We start from the raw sequence: 19,657 nt of genomic DNA, 5'->3' as shown, positions 1-19,657 counted from the left end.
TACCATGCAGCTTTACGAGACAGCATGTATAGTCCCTATAATTTCTAATACTATCATGATTCAAAAATTGTATAAAAGTGCTGTGCCATATTTCTTTCAATTCCTATAGTACATTCTATTTAAAACCTCCATAAACACTCTAGAGCACAACACAGCCTACGCGTACTATTCTCCTCTGGAGTAGTCTCATACTCAACACAGGTACAAGATCTCAATTTTCCCTGCTGAAGATGTTTAGTTACACATAACATACAATTTCAGCATTGGCTCAGGAAGCACTCTACCAGCTTTATCCATAAAAGTAAATACATATTTATTTTTATTTATAATTATTTATTAAATTATTTATTATATATAATTTATATTAAACAATATTTATATCAAACAATTTATATTAAACAATAAACATGTTTTCCTATACATTGTATTGTTTTAGTGCCATGTACTGCAGTCACAACTATCATGATATAAATTGGCATATAGCTGCAGGGCTACCAGAAGCAAAATCAGTAGAACCATAATTGTAAAACATTCCTTAATACTTCGTGGACTATCTGCAACATACAGACAAACAAATCCTAGTTTATACAGCATACACACAACCAAATGGAAATGTTTAGATGCTTTTTTTCCATACACTGATAAATGCACAACCTCCCTCAATTCCCTCATTCAAGTAATCAAACGACACATTTCAAATATGAAACTATATAAATATTTGGATTTAGCCTGAAATGTGGATTAATAAGTTTGACTTATATTGGAAGGAAAGGGAATAAGGTGAATAAAGTTACACTATATATTTACAGTGCAAGGAAGAACAAAAGAATGGACATTAAACTTTTAAATGTGTGAGTGTCAAAAACTTTTCTGAAAGCTTTCCTTAGTGGATCATTTACCTAAATTCATAAATGAGCCAAATTTTTTTAAACAACCAAAGCATACGGAAGCAATACAATTGTCCTCAAGTATTTCATTCTTTTCATTCATCATACCTTAACAAGTTTCAAGAGGTGGTAAAGGTCTTCAACCTCATCTTCCTGACATGTTGTATACACTCTTCCAGTATTTATGCTGGTACCCTTTATGAAGCAACGATAGAGTGGCAAATCCATTGCATCAGCATATAGATCAATGGCATGGTGTCCTACTGTCTGGTACATATAGCTGTCCAATTCATCACTCTGCCCTGTCACAGTTAAGAAATAATCTCATTAGCTATATAATTTCAACAGTTAAAGATAATCATAATACTTCAAAACACTGAAAAAATCTAAATGTTAATATTGTTTTGTGCACAAACAGATGTTTAGAGACATTAACTCTATAAACATGGGGGGAAAAAAATGGTTTTCTCCACCCAGACATACGTCAAGAATATGCTGCCTATTTGAAAACTGTGGAGTCTGCTTCTCCTTCAGTATTCTTCCCTGCTTCATCCAAGTATCCAAGACTGGTCCAATTCTTCTCTTATTCATAGGGTAATTCAAATAGGAGTTTGTGCTCAGAGGCACAAACCCAGGTGTATTTCAGCATATTCAGTGCAAGAAATTTGGAATGCATTACAACACTGTAAATAAGCAATGACTTGTCACAATTTTCAAAACTTTCAGCGTTTATATTATTTCCATGGCCATTGAGAGACAAGAGCAGATTATCTGAACCAATGTGGAATAAAAGTAGATTGCTACAGTGTTTTGACATTAACATTCAAAAAGAGAAAACATCTTACAGTACCGAGTCCTTTCTACCTTCAGTCATTTTAATAATCACTTAGAATGTGATCAAATCTTTGCTGCTATTTCCTTAATCAGGAGAAAAAAAAGGTAACTGAAATTTCTTACAAGCAGTTTGTAGCTAACAAATGAAGAAAAAAAGCAGCTAAAATGCAGCAATCATAGATTACAAATACATCTCAAACTGTTTCTACATAAAATCATTCAAATAATTGCTCAAATAAGTTGAAATTTCAATCTCATTTGTTAAAAGCTATCTGAGTTCACTATTTTAATGCTAATCTATCACACTGGAACTTCTCTTAATTTACACATAAACACTTAAAGCAGCTCTGCAGTACATCTAGCACATCTTGAGAACAGTCTGCAATACTGATCAAGGTAATTAATTTGTGATGTAACAATTAAATCATGTCACATTTGATGCCATACAACAGTCACAAAGATATGTACTTGCACAGAATGGGCAAGTCCAAACACATAATCACAACTAACCAACCTAAACCAAAATAGATGATTTAAAAGAGAAATCAGTATTTTCCAACATAAATAAAACATGACAAGGTCTTTAAACTGATATTCAGTTCAGAATACATAGTTTTTCTTATTAATTGAGACTCTCCAGGCAGCACTGGTGCAGATAAAATAAAATGAATGGCATAGAATCTGCCATTGCCTGAAGCACCTCAATTAACTTTCCACAAAATATCCAACTACACACTTAAAGACACCATTTTATGATTTTAATGACAATATTCTACATTTCTTATGGGGATAAATTAGTTTAAAGACAACTTATTTCAATAAGATTATAGATGATTGTGTGCTAGCTATGAAGAAAATAAATTGTTCCTGTACTCCCAAGCATTTGCTAGGTCTGTCCATGATTTATCTGTGATGTCAGCTCCCATTTTCTCTCACTTTCTCTGGATAGCTTCCTGAAATGTAGTTACCAGGTTAATTGTTGATAGACATTATACTTTAACATATTTAATATACTCTCCTGCCAGCTGGATAACAACACACATCATTTTATGCTCTAGACAAACACAGAAGTAGCAGATACTCCCCTGCTCAGCTCACTCCTGACTCAGACTACCTGAGATTCTCCCATTATCTTCTGTAGGAATAAGTCTAGGCCTAGCCTGTGAGGAACTGATCAGAAAACTGGACAAAGCTAAAAGAAAGAAAGAAGCATATCAAGATAAACTGCAATTCAGATCAGTTCTACAAATGGTGGGCTAGAATAATGGAGAAAGATACATTAAGTTAAAAACAAACAAGCAACTTCAAAACTGCTTACTTTGGCAAAATGGTTTATGCTAGTTTAACACATTTCTAGAAATACAGTATTCATTTTGTTTGATCATTTTCTCTTACATCTTTTACTGTTTGTGCTACTTAACTCATACAACCTCTTCCCATACCACCGGAAATATTTGTGCTTTTTTTTCTAAATTGTTTAAGGCTTTCTTTTACCAACCTTCACCTTGTGTTTTTTGTTGGTTTTTTTTTTCTCTCTCTTCAAGGAAAAATAAATTAAATTGAATAGGTATCCATGTCATTTTCTTCCTTCTACCTGAGATTTCTAGATTGCCCTTCAATATGTAAATATTGAAGGCAAAGCTGTCAGTCTACCATTTCTAATTAACACAAACAAGCAAAAAACTCCTATGTGGTATTTCTACATACCTGTGGTTTCAGCAGGTCTTAAGTTGGCTAGAGCAACAATCTGATGCCCAGCAGCAACACACTGCATCATATTATAACAGCTGTCCTTCCCACCACTGTAAAACAGAAAACAGTGGCAATTAAGTGAAAATACTGCAAAAAAACTCTAGCTCTCTCCGGGACTACTTTAGCCCTCCTGCCTAGCTCTCAACATTATCAGAGCAGGTTACTAAGTATTTGAATAAGAGGAGGTTGCAAAATGTTAGTAGGAACTGAAGGATGATTTCGCCATAGCAAAGCTGAAACAATGTTTCCTATTTATACACAGTAGCCAAAAAACCAGGTATCCAGTTCTAATCTTTTATCTCATTTCTCATCAGAGAGCTTACGTGAAGAACAGCCATTTCAACTGGAATCCCTTCGGAACAAGAACCATCTTTTACTCCAGGGACCAATTATTCTGTACCCATTATTAAGTAACATGGAAACAAACAAACAAAACTCCCAGTATCCAGAGATACAACTCCAGAGATACAGCAAAACTCCAGAGAACAACCAGATTTAGCTGTCCTTTTAGATGAAAACTACAGGAATAACATTCATACTTAATGGGATATGTTGTCCAAAGTTTCAATACTTTAAATGTAGTTCCCATTGTCAGAAGTTCTAATTGTTGCAGGCAGTAGGTGCAGTTTGCTCTGCATGGAACATGCCACTTTTTACTACAGATAATTGCAGATAACAAAAATTACAGCTGGTTAAATAAAAGCTGGAATACCAAGTGGAAAAACATTCCCCTCTGAGGCCAAGAGACAGTACTGCAAAAACATGGAACATGATTAGTTTTGACTTAAAACCTAATGAAACTTTTTTCACTACCAGTGAGAAAAGAACCCTGCTTTCTCACATAGATTTTAATCCCTGTCAAAAGAAGCACTACAATCTAACAACAAAACTAAAACTGGTGCAGATACAAAGACTTCAACATCCTGTGCTCAGATTCACACCCTTCAAACTACAACTGCAAACACCAGCCCAGGACAGGAGTCACAATACCTCTGTGAAACTGCTTCCTTCCTCGTGGTCCCTGGGACCAGAACAGAAGAGCAGACAGCAGTTTGAAGCATTCCTTGCTGCAACTGGCCACCACCGTTTCCCTGCTGTTAGGAGCAAAATCCTTCAGCATCTCTAACAGGCAGCTTCCGCTTTTATCTCTCTCTCATGCAAGAGCTTGAAATGTATTACAGTAATACAATCATATAGCTATTCCCCTCAATTTAGGCTTCTATCCATGGTAAAAATCTGCATGCTGACCCTAACTTTCTGTGTAACTCAAACCTCAAGAAGAAGTTGTATAAACAATATGGAATCCTTTTGTACTTTACAGACTGTCATAAAGCAGGTGCTTATGTTTCAGTGTTATAAATATGATAAACAGATTTCTAATTTTAGGGTCCATCTGTACCTAACATTATTCTCAACCATTCCTACAACATTCTTCTGATCTATATATGGATAAAAGAGCATTAAAAGACGTATTCATTAATTCTGAATACTGTGCTTGATAGCTTGAAAATGTAGTTAGCATTCACTTCATAAAGTGAAATTTCAGGCTAAACAGTCTCATAATAAGACAAAGGCTCTTTTATTTCTGAATGATTCCATTCTAAAAAGTAAAAGCCTATTACTGGCACTGATTTCTACTCCAAAATACAACTTAAGCCAAGTAATGACAGTCGATATTTTTGCCTTTGCCATTCACAGAGTTTCAATATTAACATTTCTAATTAAAATTAAGGACGCCAGAATAAATTTATTAATCTTTTAATACAATTCATTTTAATATTTCATTAACATGAATTGTATTAAATGCTATCATTTTAAGATGAGGCTACATTCAGATTTCCCACATTTATTGAAGATTTGTAGAGTGCTTGCTGTATCACATGGTATTATACTCCTATTTATTTTCTGTATTATGGTTATCATGGCCCTAAAAAATAACTATGCCAAAGAAACAGAAGGAAATGTTACCTACATAAAAGGCCTTCTAGTCTAGCAGTAAAACACAAGACAGCTAGGTCCAATGAGGCCAATACTGGAAGCCAAAACTGGAAGAGGAAGGTGGACTCAGCACAGTTCCAGCCCCGCTTGTGACAGGAAAAAAAAAAAAAAAAAGAAAAAAAAAAAAAATATATCCAAGAGAGATTAAAGCACATAGTTTTTGAAGGACACTGAATGATGCTGGCCACACCCAGGCTTAGGTTTAACAGTGCTCCAGGTCCATTAACAGGTAGGACTATAAACTAACAAAATACCAGAAGAAAAAATAAGGTAATCATAAAGGCACAGATCCATAAAAGACTTCTAGGAAAAAAAAAAATCCTTCTATCAACAAATGTAACCATTTACACTAAGAAAATTCCACAAGAATTAAAGAATTGAAAAAAAAAATATCATATTTCATTTAGAAGACTGGCTTTAAAATGTCTATGATTTAGCACAAAACACAATACAGGGCTTAGCCCATAAATATCACCTTAGTGCAAGACTATCAACTTTAAGTGTGGCCAACATTTTAGAACAAAAAGAAACAGGCTAAAGTAGTTTTATACATAATCCTGACCTTTTCAAAAGTAAGAAGCACTTTTCAAATACTTTTTCTCCCTCTGATCTTCGAGGCTAGCTCTGTTACAAAGATTTTAGACACTTTGATGTCTCTTTAAAATTCTTCTTAAAACTATTACTGAAACTAAATACATCCTTGTAAATTGCCCATAAAAATAGCAATTGTGTTACAAACCTGTTTTAGGATTTTATTTCATCCTGCCATTTAACACATTCCTCTCTTTAGAGAATATCAAAATAAATAAACCTGGGAGACAGAAACTTATCTCTAAAACACGAAAAAGCACTGAAGTTGATTCTCCCTGTCATTATTTAAGCAGATCTTGAGAAGCACAGATACCATTTGGTGTTCCATTTTTTCCTCTTTGGGTAGTATTTCAATGATTTGTAATTGTTGTGGCCAAATAACAACTTCAGAGGGGTCTGACATCAGACATTGCCTGAGAGAATTTAACACATTAAATATTAGAACTTTGGTAAAGTTAATGCACCCAAAAATAAAAACACACTGCTTGCATCCTATATAAGCAGTTCCCACGTATAGGTTCCTCAGCTTGCTGTCTTCTAATTGTTATTTTTCAAGAAAACAATTAGACTGCTAGAAAAGCAAAATAACACTCATCTCTTTTTGAAACTACAAAAAAAAAAAAAAAAAAGTATTATTTACAGTACAACAACCGTGGAAACGGACAAAAGCAGCAGGACGACATGAGAAGCAAATAAAACACCTCACAGATAGATAGGGCTGAGCCAAACCATAGCTACTTTAATGGGGAGCTCCCGTCTTTTTTTTGAACGAGCAAAACGAAATGCCTCTTGGAAGGCACGCTAGGAAGTCTACCGTGAGAGATCATAAAGTATTTGGACGGGAAACAAAAAATAACCTTGAAAATTGAACTAAAAGTGAGCAGAACTGCCCTAACTGCATGGTCTTGGCAAAGGCCCCACTCACGAAACAGGAGCTGACCGAGATAAGGGGCGGGCAGCAATCAGCGGAAGGGTCTTGAACTATATTTTTCTTTTCTTTTCTTTTACAGACCGGTAATGTTCGCAGTTCCCGACAGCACGGCATTAGCAGCGCGGCAGCCTTGGCCAGCACGTGGTTGGTGGGGGACGGGGGGGAAAGGCTCCGATCACCCTGCCCTGCCGGACCCTCCCATCCGCCGGGCAGGGGCGCGGAGCGGCTCGGGGGAAGGCTCGGGCGGCGCTGGTGGCACCACGCCCCGCAGTCTCTCCCCCGCTGCGCCCTGCTCTGCCGCCAGCACCTCGCTGGCCGTTACCTGATCAGAGCCACTACTCGCATGTTGCACACTGCCCCGGGGCGGTAACACTGAACAGGAGACGTGCGATGAGTGCGCAGCCCAAGCTCCCCACCACCCCGGGCCACGCACGCCGCCGCTACCGCCCGGCAGCGTCCCCGCTGCAGGCCCTCCTCCCAGGGCAGCCCGGCCGATTGCCTGAGCGAGAGGGAGGTGTTGCGGACCGCCGCCAGGCCCTGCCCGGGAGCACGACTTCTCACGCGTCCGGGAGAGAGCTCTGGGGACGCGGCTGCCAGGGCCGGCCTGGAGGGGAGCTCGGCAGGGGGAGGCGCCGGGGAAGGCAGCGCGCGGGGCGCCTACGTGCGGGCGGGCGGCCTACTGCCGCTAGGCCCGGGCGGGCCGCTTGTTCCGTGCACAGCGGACGCAACTGCTAGGTCCACCCAGCTCTTGTGCTTCGTTATGGTGCGGGAGGGCCGGATGCGGTGGAAGGAAATTGTGCGGGACTTCAGAGTTCGTCACCCCGAGGCGACTCACGGCGGGGCCGGGTAGAGCTGCGTGCTCCCTCAGTCCCTGTTGGGGAGACCCTTTCCTGTCACCGCGGTGCCGTGAGGATCTGTGCGGGCAGGAGGAGGAGGACTGCCTGTTGCAGGCGCACGTGGGAAATGTCCACCTGCAGCGCTGAGCTCAGCTTCCGCCGGCCATAAACCTAATGTAATCCTCCTTGTGGGTCAGTTTTGCTAATAACCAGACCCTTATGCATACAGTGTACACCACTGTAGGTCTCCATGTTGAATCAGTATGGCATTAAAGTCTAGCCTCTGAATACAGACTAAATTTTCTCTCTCCCAGGTCAAAGACAAAGCCTGGTGAAATAGCAACTATCCTAAGTCTTACACCATCTTACACCTAGCATTGCTAGTGGTACCATGGCTAGGTATTGTGTAGTGCTGGGAGAGCCCACCATACCCCACGCTTGTGCACTTAGAATGGGGCTGGAGATCCCTGTATGGCTGTTTGTTGCTTGTCCCTTAGGAGGTTGCTACAGAAAATCATCAGACACGTGTAGTATCACGGAGTCAGACCCTGGTCTGCAGGGTTCAGTTAATCCCCAGTGAGCCAGCACCATACAGACCGTGCGTCACCCCAACCAGGAGCTCTAACACCTGGTTCCATGTGAACTGAGTTGCATAACAGCACAGCTAACATAAAAGGCTTTGTTCTTAAGAGCTCATGACAAGGGTATGCTTTATACATGAGATCTTCTCAGCCCTATGTAATGTGATATTAGGCACTTTATAACAACCTGTACCATTAGGGCCCAGTGTAAGTCTCTGAGAAACAATTTGCCTGCTCATTTGTTGTATTTGAAGTTCCCAGGAAGAAAAAAAGATGAAAACAGATAAGAAAATTCCTTTTAAAAAAGCACTTTATTTTTAGTGAAATTATAGTGTTAACTGTGCCAAAATAAGTTCTGTAATACCTGGTGAGACAGATACAGTATTTAGGAATTTTTTTTAAAACAGTCACGAACCAGTTTGCAATAGCTGTTTCTGGGAAGTTTATTTTATTCTTTTTGTTTTTTTCTTCCTGGATGATTTGACTGTACTTGATTTGTATGATTTGTGCAATAAGTGCCTGTAACATGTAAAATGAGAGTAGTTAATTTCAGGCAGATATAAAGGCAATAAAATGATTAGTAAATACATTCCTGAAAAAGATGCAAAAAAAAAAAATAAAAAAATCAGTAAGTAGTTGTGCAGGTGTCGTAACAACAACATAGATTTTCCCACACAGCAATAATTATGAAAAATTCTGTGTTTTAAAAAAAATATTTCCTCAGCTCATGATCTGAGCATGACAAGCCATCAGTTGTGAGACAAAATATTGGACTTACTTGGGAATTACAAGGCAGTTTGATTTTCTTGTAGTTTTGTGATGGTGGAAATACACACTTATTAGAAAGCCATTTTTGCTTTTTATAACTCATTAAGTGATCAGAACCAAGGTTACTTAAACCTGAAATTCTGATGAAAGGACAGCAGCCAAGTTAATGGGTTTTTTTGTTTTGTTTTATTTTTGTGCTCAGAAACGCAAAATGGAGGCCTGTTCTGAATTAAAACTGCAAATCCAGGGGACTCCAAGATTATAGGGGAGATTAAAAAAATTGAATCAAGCAACATTGTATAATGTTCTGGCAGAAGATCACTGCACCTCTGAGGAACTGTAAAAGAAGGTAGAGTAAAGGTATTTGATTTACTGGGAAAAAATGTGGTTGGATATTTTATCATACCTTACCTCCTGTCTTTTCTGTTAAAATATTTTTCTTTTTGTTATTAAAAAAATAATTCAGCTAGTATTTGTGAACTTGTAAAAGATGCTTATTCACTATATTTAAGAACAATACATGAAATGTAAAAAAATACATACGTTTTTCTACTTTAGAACATGCAGATGCTATAAAATCAATACTTTTAATCACATAAAATTATAACAAATTTGAAGACTTGTAAAGATATTGACTCCTCAGTATCATTGTTAGCAGCTCTGGAAAGATCTTAATTCAGAATAATTCTGAAGTTTCTTTCTCATAAGTCCATTATTATCTAAATGACACAATGCTGTTTCTTTTTCAGCAGATGGTTCCATTGCACTCAATTTTACAGCTTTCAAAAAACAAATTTCCCGACTTGTTTGAACTAGAAGTTACTACAGGACTAAAGCCTACTCCATTTGCTCTCAAGACTGGAATTTTTGTGAAGATATCACTAATTATTTGCACAAGTAAAAAGCCTATTCAGCATGTGAGAAATGTCAATAGCAAATGTGAAGTGAATACTGAATATAAAGTGAAACTGAAACAAATTACATTTTACCCAGGAGGGCGCTAGTTTCAAACAACTTGAAACATATTCAGTAGGTAAATCTTTTCAGTCTCATCCACCTGATGAAATAGCTCTGGTGCTTTTAAAATGTTTTGCCATATGGCAGTAGACGAAAGACTTTGCATCATCTGTCAAACTGGTTGCCCAAGACATTCTATTATACTGTTGCAGTAGCTGAAGCAAGAAATTCACCAAAGCTTCCTTTCTTCTTGGAGAAGTATTAGCTAGTTTGTACAGAAAAACCAGTGATGGCTCCATGATTCTCTCTCACCATTTTCTGCCTAGAAAGTTGAAAATAATAATAATGAATTAATATTATTGGAGGAACCTGACAGAGGATTAAAAATTGCAATGCAGTATCCCTAATGATTTGGAATAGTTAATTAAGTTATCTTATAAATGAGTTCCAAAAATAACTTACTTTCAGCAAGTTATTCTGAGAAACAGCCACTTTAGCATACCTGAGCTGCAGTGCCTATTAGAAAAGGGCCAATTATCCAGTGACTGGCAGTTAAAGGTGAACTGCTGTAGTTCTTAATTAAAAGGCTCCGTATTATAATCACCAGTAACAGAATTCTATATATAAAGACATAGCATTAGAAGAATATTTCCATTTTAAAGTAAGGATTTTGAAAAACTGCTTCCTCTACTTGCCAAGCTAAGCCCCTGTGAGAGCTCTGGAGTAGCCATCTGTGCTATTTATCTTACATTTATCATGGGTGCTCCCCTATGACCCACCTGTAGCCAGAAGGGTTTCCCTCCTGTACCAGGTGGCAGCATTATTACCATTGCTAATGCCTAAAGTTGTTACTACAGAAATATTATTTTAGATTTTAAGAGAATACATACCTCTTTCTAAGAGAGGCTAAGGAATTCTCTGTGGAGATTCTTCAGCTTCTTGCCTGTTACAATGGGAAAGACTAGCACAGTGGCAGGGTGACACAAAAATGTAACAACAAAGTGACCAGTGCAGATAGAATAGTATTTCACAGGAGCATAAGCATGTGCTTACCCATCTCCAAATATCTAGACTTGCAGAAAGGACCCCATCAGTAAGGGATCTCCAACCAGAGATCCTTCCAGAGTGGCAGTCAGCCATTAAATGGGGGTCTAAGAGGTGGAGCCAGGTTCCACCCCTTCTGGTTACACAGGTGAATTGCCTTCACATGTGCTCCTAGGGCTGACCAAGTCCTTTCCCCAGGTGCTCAATTAGTGGTTCAGGCTGTGATTCAGCAGTTCCAATACACTGCCAATGACAACTTTCCTGAATTTCCACTTACTTTCCCGTTAACAGGATATTATCAACTCTTCAGATGCACTGAAGTTATTTTTAGGGTAAAAAGCTTCTAGAGTGGAAGAATGTGCTGTACTTATGTACTATGAAATGTGTATCTCCTCATCTAAGGACTCAGGATCACTCTGTCTTCGTTTCAAGTTCAGCAAATATAAATTACTTTGCTGAATTGCTACATTCTGTATAATCGTGCTACTAAGGTATTATGCCTGAGATTATGCACCCTACTGAGATTAGTTTGAACGCTATATCATACTGTTCACTTCTTTTTAGGCAGTGACTTCAGATATCTATCTCCAGCCATTCGCTCAGATCTGGTCTTCACCATCTGCACTGCACATGAACACTGACTTTTATCAGACCTACTGACTTCTTGCTGTTAAGTGCTTTATCTATATCAACGCTACTAAAAATATATACAGCTAATCCTATAGTTCCTAATTTTGATAAAGATTGTCATTTTACAGGATAATTTGACCTATTTTTCTTAACTATGTAATTCAGCAACTTTCCTTCATCCTTTAGCTTTCAAGCAGAGTGGAAGACCTGTATTTACTAACCACTGTAACAGAGAGGGAATTTAGCTTAAGACTGTATTATTCAGATTCTGTACTAATAACGAAAGGTACATATATGATAACACTTTTTTCAAGCTTTTGATAAACTCCTACCTTTTTATTAATCAATCTACCAATCTATAGTGAGTCAAAACAAAAATTAACCTTTTGATGTATTGCTTCATGAAAATGACCATTCTGTTTCAGTTTCCAGAAGAAACCAGACAATTTAAAATTTGTATTCATCAAAAGCTGAGTAGTTTTTCCCCTTGAGTAGATCTGTTTTCAGTGTTCAAAATTTTTATTTTATTACTTAAACTATTAACAGTAATTACCACCAAGGGAAATTGTCAAGTGAGACTGGCAAAATCCTCCATTTGCCTTTATTTTTCCTGTTCTTTTTAACTCGTGGGATTTTACTGTTTTTTCTCCTTGAAATGAACTGCTTTAGTACTTTCAATGGGGAAAAAATATTTGATTGCCTTTACGAAAAGCCAGTAGAAGTTTGAATTCTGATTTATTTTAATTTCTATTGTGATGGAAAAGTATTTACAGGTTAAATAATCCTCATTTTCCCACTTGTGGAGAAAAGAAAAAGGATTTTTTAGAAATAAGCATTTCAATTTTAAAATTTGCATAACACTTTAAAATACAAAACAAGTGTGAGAGCCCTTCCAATGTTACATTATTACAAATGTAGATCAGAGATGAATTTATATGGTGAAGAATTACATGTTCAATTTTCAAAACAAAGTTTCTGTTATATAAGATGATGTATTTCCAGTGAAGTTTCATTAATTGCCAATGAAGACTCTGAAAATAGAAATTTTGCAGCATTTCTATGTACTAAAATCTATTATCTCTCATTAACTGTTCTAGAGGATGAGAAGATTTTTTAGATTCAGCAATCCTTGTAACAAGTCTGTTATCCAACAACTTTGACTCTGTAACCACAGGCATTAACTTATTGAGAATTAGCCATATATTTGATAGCTACAAAATACCTTGGAAAAATGTGGTCAGAGTAATAACCCTTGAGAACAGGGAGAAATTAGCTGTCAAGTTAGTGAAATTAAGCTCCAGTATCTTCTCTATCATCACTTGTTCAAGGCCAGGTTGGACGGGGTCCTGGGCAACCTGATCTGAATATGTATGTTTGGTGGCCCTGCCAGGCAGGGGGGTTGGAACTACATGATCCTTGAGGTCCCTTCCAACCCGGGTGATTCTGTGATTCTGTGATCACGTGTAGGCAGAAATGACTGGTCTATTTTTAAAAAAGATGCAAAAGTTTAAAGAAACAGCTTTAAAGAAAGGAATCAGGAAATTGAACTTGTGTAATGAAATCTAAAACTGAACAGCAGCATCTTATTGTGCTGATAGATAATTTGGGATGATTACTCATTTATTAAATGGTGCTGCAGTTCATCACTGATTAAGAACATTTGAATAGGCTAAAACTGCTGAAGTTTCAGGAGAATAAGCAAACAGCAGCTTTTTTTGGCTCATTTGTTTTACTACAAAAATTTTCCCATGTCATAAAATATTTATAACATAGCTTTAAGTAATAAAAAGAACTATTTTCTTTGTACTCCACTGTTCCTATTGTGTTCAAATGTGCCAGAACAAATAATGTTAACTTAAAAAATCAAAACAGTTTTTAACTGTGATGCATTCAAACTGTTTTCGTCTTACAGTAAGCGTTTTCTTGGGACAATTGGTCTAACAAGTATGGAGAACTAGTATATCCTAATTAGGAAAATAGCAAGCTTAACTTTGAAAGTTAAAACATTTTATCACTGCAAGGAAAGCAACAAATCAGTTGTAACTTCCAGCATCCAACAGAACTTTATTACATTGTAGCATAAATGACTGACATAATATGCCTCTGATTTTGAGACCTCAAGGAAGGGTGGATTTGACAGTGTCCTTTGAAATAACATTGAAGTGTCAGCTCCCATGCCAACAACATGCTCTAATCAGTACAGTCTTTTTTGTTCCAGGGTCTTCCACCTTGTAATTGACCCTGACATATGCTATTCACTCTACCCCTTGGCTTTGGACATATAATTCCTGTCATGGTCAATTATAAGGTGATAGAGCCTGCAACCACTGGGACCATTGCTTAAAATCATCCTACACAGTAAGCCCTGAAGTGACCAAATTCAAATCTAACTGGAGGGAAAGGGGGGATTCAGTCTTTGATAAAACCAATATTCTTTTTATTTCTGCATAGAAAAATGTCGATTTCCATCATGCTGTATATTACTGAGACAAATGGTGACAGTGCTATTTCTGAAACAGGTTAAGGAAAAGTACAAAAGCCTTTACCAAACAACATACTCTGAAATGAGGAAATTGTCTGTGTGAGCATACAGTATGCATAAAAATTAGATTACACTACATTTGAAAAGCAGATGAGAATTTAAGAGTGACAAGTGGGCAAATGCTAAGTATAAGGGCATGTTACTTCCTTTCCAACACTTCTTTGTCTGTATGCTTTTATGTTGTTTAAGCTTTGAACTGAAATACTTCCTGATTACCTTATTGATAAGAACTGAATGTGACCAAAAAAGAACTCTCCTCATTGTCTGATTGGTTCTGTAATGCCTAAGAAATTTGGCAGAAACAAAAATCAGGACACTTGGTCTCTGATCTTTGAGTAAGCAGTGACTTTCACAAACATACAGTTTTACAGTGCATTGTACTCGTACAGAATTTTTACAACTTCAGGAGTAAGAGCTGAGATGAGCAGAAGTTTTAATACCCATCTGCCAAGGTTTGCTGGAAAACGTAGACTGTCAACTGTGGGGGTCATTTCACACATTTTCTGGCTTTAGCCACCTATGTAGTTAAGCCAGAGGGACAGCTATCCCTGTTTTTTCTTGTGTGGACATTAATTTCTATTTGCAAGCTGCCGTTGCCTATTTTCTGTTTCATTGTTGTTTTGTTTGTTTGTTTGATGAAAAATGAAGGGAATTTCAATTATTTATAGTGTTTTCAGTCACAAATTATAACCTACAGGAATCTTTCCTGATGTGTTTCACTACTGACAATTTATTTAACACCTGTACCTAAACCACTCAATTCAAAAATAATCCTTAACAGACCTTTGTGAATGTGCTGATTTTTACAGGTAATACAGTATATAATATTTTGAAAAATGTGTTTTGATGATGTCTTTATTTCCTATCTTAGCCTGACTAGACAAAGCTCTAATTAACATTCATATAATTATCTAAGTCTTTTAAAATCCCATCTGTACAGTTTCTCTTAATGATGTATACAGAGCATAGCAGTCCCAATAAATACCAAGCACATACAGTGCAAGTGCTTTTAATTTAAACCATACTGCTGATTAGTGATGGGGTATTCTGAAACTGTTATGCACATTCTGCATTTCAATTGTCATGGGAACAGAACAGCTCTTCATGCTGAAGTGCACAGTCCTACATATAGCTGGGAGCTGCTATTCTAGCATCTGCTGTGGCTGTGTCTACTATCCAGACAAGTCAACTTTGGAAACTACCGATTTAGCTAATTTTGAAAACAGGTGGGTGACTTTACTGGAGTGTGTAACTCAGCTCAAATGTTTGCAGGACAGAAATTTACAGTTCTGAATCTATTACTGTATGTAAATACCAAATTTCCTCAATTTCATTATAAGAAAAGGCATTACTCCTAACATATATGTGTTTACCCTGCATATATCACATGACATCCTAAACATTATTTCATATAAGAGATAATTCAGGTTTCAACAGGCTGCAGTCTATGAAGTGTGGAGAATGACTGCTGGCTGTTTTATGGTTTAGAGCATGACTGAACACACTGACAGGGCTCTGTGAAGTACTCATTTCAATATATATAACATATTTTTAAAAATACTTAAACTTTATATAGGTCTCATCCTTCATATACCTAAGAGAAGAACTCTTACTGTACTTAAGAAGCAGAGGCAGTAATACCTCAAAATACTGGGACACCACCAGTGATATGAATGTTAAAATTTGATTCTCTGGTAAACAATTTGTGTGATTATTTATGCTATTTCAGCTGGTTTTTTTTTTTATTTCAGATTCTCTATCTGTAAAGTAGGCATAGTTATAGTTTGCAGAATATTTTGAGATTTATAGTTACAAAATATCAGTGTAATAATTATAGACAAAACAATCTATTCTGAAATCTGTTAACTCAGTTCTAAATATCAATCCATAACATTTACGCTGTGGCAAATGGTAAATACTTTATGTCTGATGGATAACTTTTGTAAGATTAGCTTGTTTTTAATGTTTGTTTGTTTAATGTTTTTAATGTTTGTTTGCACATTCTTCTGGGTAAGTATACAGGGGCATCACAGGAAATATTTAAATCTCACCACGGCAACTGATTTCTCTATGCTCAACCAGTAACATATCTGCAGAACTGCCAGATGGGGAGAGAAACTGCAATGGGAAAATAATGATCAGGTTATAGTTCAGTAAGAAAAGGGATCAGACATTAGATACATGATTTTGAAAAGTGTCTTTTTACTAACTTTAAATATTTAACCAAGTTCTTAAATAAAATCTTTGAATTGATCTGTCCTCATGAATGACAAAAGAGAAAGCCGAAAAGCTATAGCTGATGGAAGTCTTAACCAAATACAATTAATATGGAATATAAAAATGGTAAGTATTTGGATGATAGATGCTGTGGCAATATGGGAGTCAAAAGGTTACTGTAAGTTTTGCCTCAAAGATTTCTAGAAGGTTCTGTATGGTCTCACCTTCTTCAGTTATGGAAGAGTGATAAAAAAAAGAGCTCTGAAAAATTTGATTCTCCCAGGCTCCTCTGTATATAACAGCTTTAAAAACAAACATTTAAAGACAGCAAACTAGCAAAACATCACTGCATTTTTTAACCCATTTTCAGGCAGCATTAGATCAACAACAGAAATAATTGCTGTCAGTTTGTACTTTTTGACCAATAATTCTCTGTATATCCTGCAAGAAACTTGAGTGATGCAAATGACCTTATTTTTACAGCATGCTTTTATTAAATAGTTTATTATTTTGGCAGACTAATAAAGATTTTGGTATTTGCTTTTATTTGCAATAATATTACCACCACATAAAAAAGGATTTTATGTTCTTTTTGAGGAACAAGGAGGATAAAAGTGTTGATGGATAGTGCAACTAAGGCATCAGCAATGAGCTGGAAATGAGACACATAAATATGAAAGCAGAGCTAAGAAAATAGAACGGCACCCTTGGCCTTTCTTAAAAGAACACGCGCATGCCACGGTTCATTCATACAGTTACAGAAACTCCTTTTGTTTCCAGTGAGTTAGAGAAAATATGCAAAGACTAAAATGTTATTAAGATTCACACTTGTTTGACATATTTCTGTAGTTAGTGTCACCATGAAATATTTCTAAAACTTTAAAGAAATGACTGCTGAGAATGATGATTTTTTAAAAGATGTTTATTTTATCTAAAGTACATATTTTGTCCCTCATATGAGCTAAATAATGATTCAATTTCTTATTTTTCCCTTTTCTACCCCCAAATAGATCTAACATTCTTCAAATGTTATAGAGACATAACCAAGATTACACAATCATACACAAAATTTCAAAACGAGATTATCACTTTTCCAATTCTTAAAAAAAGAAGAAAAATAACTAGGATATAACACAATTAAATGTATTTATCATGAATGAGAGGGGGTTCATTTCTTATTAAAACACCTGTGACTACAGTATTAATTAGGCAGTAATCTGAGCTCCTGAGCAACTCCAGAAATATGGTCGTGGACGCTAAGTGTTCTTCTCATCAGTGTGTAAGGCTGTTCAGCATTTATTATAATCTGAACCTTAATTTCTTAGCACAAGTTACATATTTATTTAAGCAAATAATTATATCTGCCTTAGAAATAATGATATTCACTTGGTTGAGGATGCTTAAAATCTTAATTGTATAATCATCCTTCAAAAAGGCAAATTATCAAGAAAAATATGAACAGAGGAAGTACTACATAAAAAGAGGTGAACAGGCAAAACTTCACCTGTTTGAGAATTTGTGTATAACATTTGCCTTTCTAACAGGCAGTCAGCAAGTGGGAATCATGAAGTATGAGTTTCAGAGAAGAGTAAGTCTAACAATTAATTATATGTCAAAGCATAAGAATCAGAAAACTGCTTATGCCCATTGCCAGTCATTCACTCCCTGTCAGTAGTAGTTCACATCTTTCCTGGGATGGCATCCAACCACAGTGGCATCTAAAACATAGCAGGCTATATTGTTACAGTTGGAGGTGAAATTGAAAGTTGCACCAAACAGAAGTGACAAATTCACATTGCTCAGTGTTGCCTAGCAATAAGAGATGAGTTTATTATGAACACTGACTCTATCCATCTCTAAAGGTCTTTGTATTCATACCAAAATGACACTATTCTTACAGACAAATGGGGCAAAAATAGAATGGGCAGAATGAGGAAGCAATCCTGATAGTTGTAAGTTTCAAGATTCTCCTCTGGCTATTGGGAAGTCCTCAGGAAGGAAGACACAAGAGCTGCTCCATGTTTCACTTGCGGGATTGGCCAGATAGATTGTTTCCCCTCTTAATCCTTGTTTGGAATGCCATTAGTAGTGTCATTTAGTTAGTAAAGTGATTGTAGCACAGAAACTTCAATATGAAAACTCTTTACTGAATGGCCTTAAATTGCTCATTTGTTTTCATTGTGCTCTGAGCCTTCTATTTAGCTTTTTGTTTTCTTTTGGACACTAAAGTACAAGATCTCAGGGAACTTCTCCCTTCTCAGACACCTTGCTGTTTCCTTTTGAACCGCTATTTACGTGTGAGAACAATTATTTTCAGGAACATACTATGGCTCTCAAGGTATTAAGTACTCAGCTATTCAGATAAACAAAATTTTCAAGAAATATTTACGCATCATTGAAGCAATTATTGGCCACCCACCCACATTTTTAGGCACCTAATCAATTATAAAAATCCACACAATAGCTTCTATTAAACAGAACTCTGATAACTGATCTGTTGCTGTGCTTTTATGCCATCTGCATTTTTGACAGCTGAATACTTATGACAGCATGGTCCACTGTGCCCAAGTTCACATCAGTTATTTTCCCTCACTTTTTTTTTAACTTTACATATCTTTATATATTATAAGAATATAAGATATATAACACATTTTGCTTTACAGACTGGGTTTTACAGTGTTTGTTTTTTGTTTTTGAAGTTATAAAAATATAAAAGTGAATCTAAATTGCAATGTAAGGAGGCAATGTCAAATATATTGATGTACCAAAAAACTCATTATTTTAGAAACCTTCAGAAACAAATGCATCAAACAAACAAACAAAAAAAGTAAGGATGAAGTTTAAAGAATATGGAGGATAAATTCTAGATAAAAGCCATATTTAACTTCTATTTTTTAAAATATTTATGAAATGGTTAATTAAAAATACAACTGTAAAAGTATCTCCTTAGCATATGTTTTCACCGAACATAAGTAACTGAACCAGGAAAAAATTAAGAGTTTTGGTTTTCTATTTTGTGTGCAAAATGGAGCTATTGACTCAAATTCTAATTTTCTCAGTAAGTTGTGCAGGTACAGAAACGAGGTGCT

The 19,657-nt window shown here is 36.4% G+C and overlaps 1 protein-coding gene and 2 long non-coding RNA genes across 13 annotated transcripts in view; 1 reads left to right on the top strand and 2 right to left on the bottom strand.

The window, feature by feature from the left end:
* The window catches only part of DPH6 (diphthamine biosynthesis 6), a 177,770-nt gene extending 170,157 nt beyond the window's left edge, over positions 1 to 7,613 (bottom strand). For 3 of the 9 annotated variants that reach the window (XM_048947737.1, XM_048947736.1, XM_048947735.1), the window contains exons 1-3: positions 4,464 to 5,521; positions 3,429 to 3,523; positions 996 to 1,189 (exon numbers count right to left, since the gene is read on the bottom strand). In XM_048947737.1, the coding sequence (XP_048803694.1) occupies positions 996 to 1,189; positions 3,429 to 3,523; positions 4,464 to 4,534 (360 nt within the window). In that variant the 5' untranslated portion in view covers positions 4,535 to 5,521. Of the gene's footprint in view, positions 1 to 995; positions 1,190 to 3,428; positions 3,524 to 4,463; positions 5,532 to 7,002; positions 7,028 to 7,074; positions 7,274 to 7,315 lie in introns of those variants that run through there. The other 6 variants (XM_048947732.1, XM_048947740.1, XM_048947739.1 and 3 more) reach the window with 6 other exon arrangements.
* On the top strand, positions 7,580 to 10,042 carry LOC125694471 (uncharacterized). 3 transcript variants are annotated; one of them, XR_007377573.1, is made up of 3 exons: positions 7,580 to 8,005; positions 9,381 to 9,527; positions 9,931 to 10,042. It is a non-coding gene; the product is annotated as an uncharacterized LOC125694471 (long non-coding RNA). The 3 variants fall into 3 exon arrangements; XR_007377571.1 differs by having other exon boundaries at positions 7,580 to 8,021; XR_007377572.1 differs by having other exon boundaries at positions 7,580 to 8,021; positions 9,928 to 10,032.
* On the bottom strand, positions 9,750 to 17,799 carry LOC125694470 (uncharacterized). Its single transcript, XR_007377570.1, has 3 exons — positions 11,189 to 17,799; positions 11,026 to 11,096; positions 9,750 to 10,457 (listed from the first exon to the last, which is right to left on the bottom strand). It is a non-coding gene; the product is annotated as an uncharacterized LOC125694470 (long non-coding RNA).
* Positions 17,800 to 19,657: the final 1,858 nt, after the last annotated feature.

This window comes from Lagopus muta, chromosome 6 (genome assembly GCF_023343835.1).
Source record: "Lagopus muta isolate bLagMut1 chromosome 6, bLagMut1 primary, whole genome shotgun sequence".
NCBI classification, from domain to species: domain Eukaryota; kingdom Metazoa; phylum Chordata; class Aves; order Galliformes; family Phasianidae; genus Lagopus; species Lagopus muta.
This window is presented reverse-complemented; position numbering and strand designations above follow the sequence as displayed.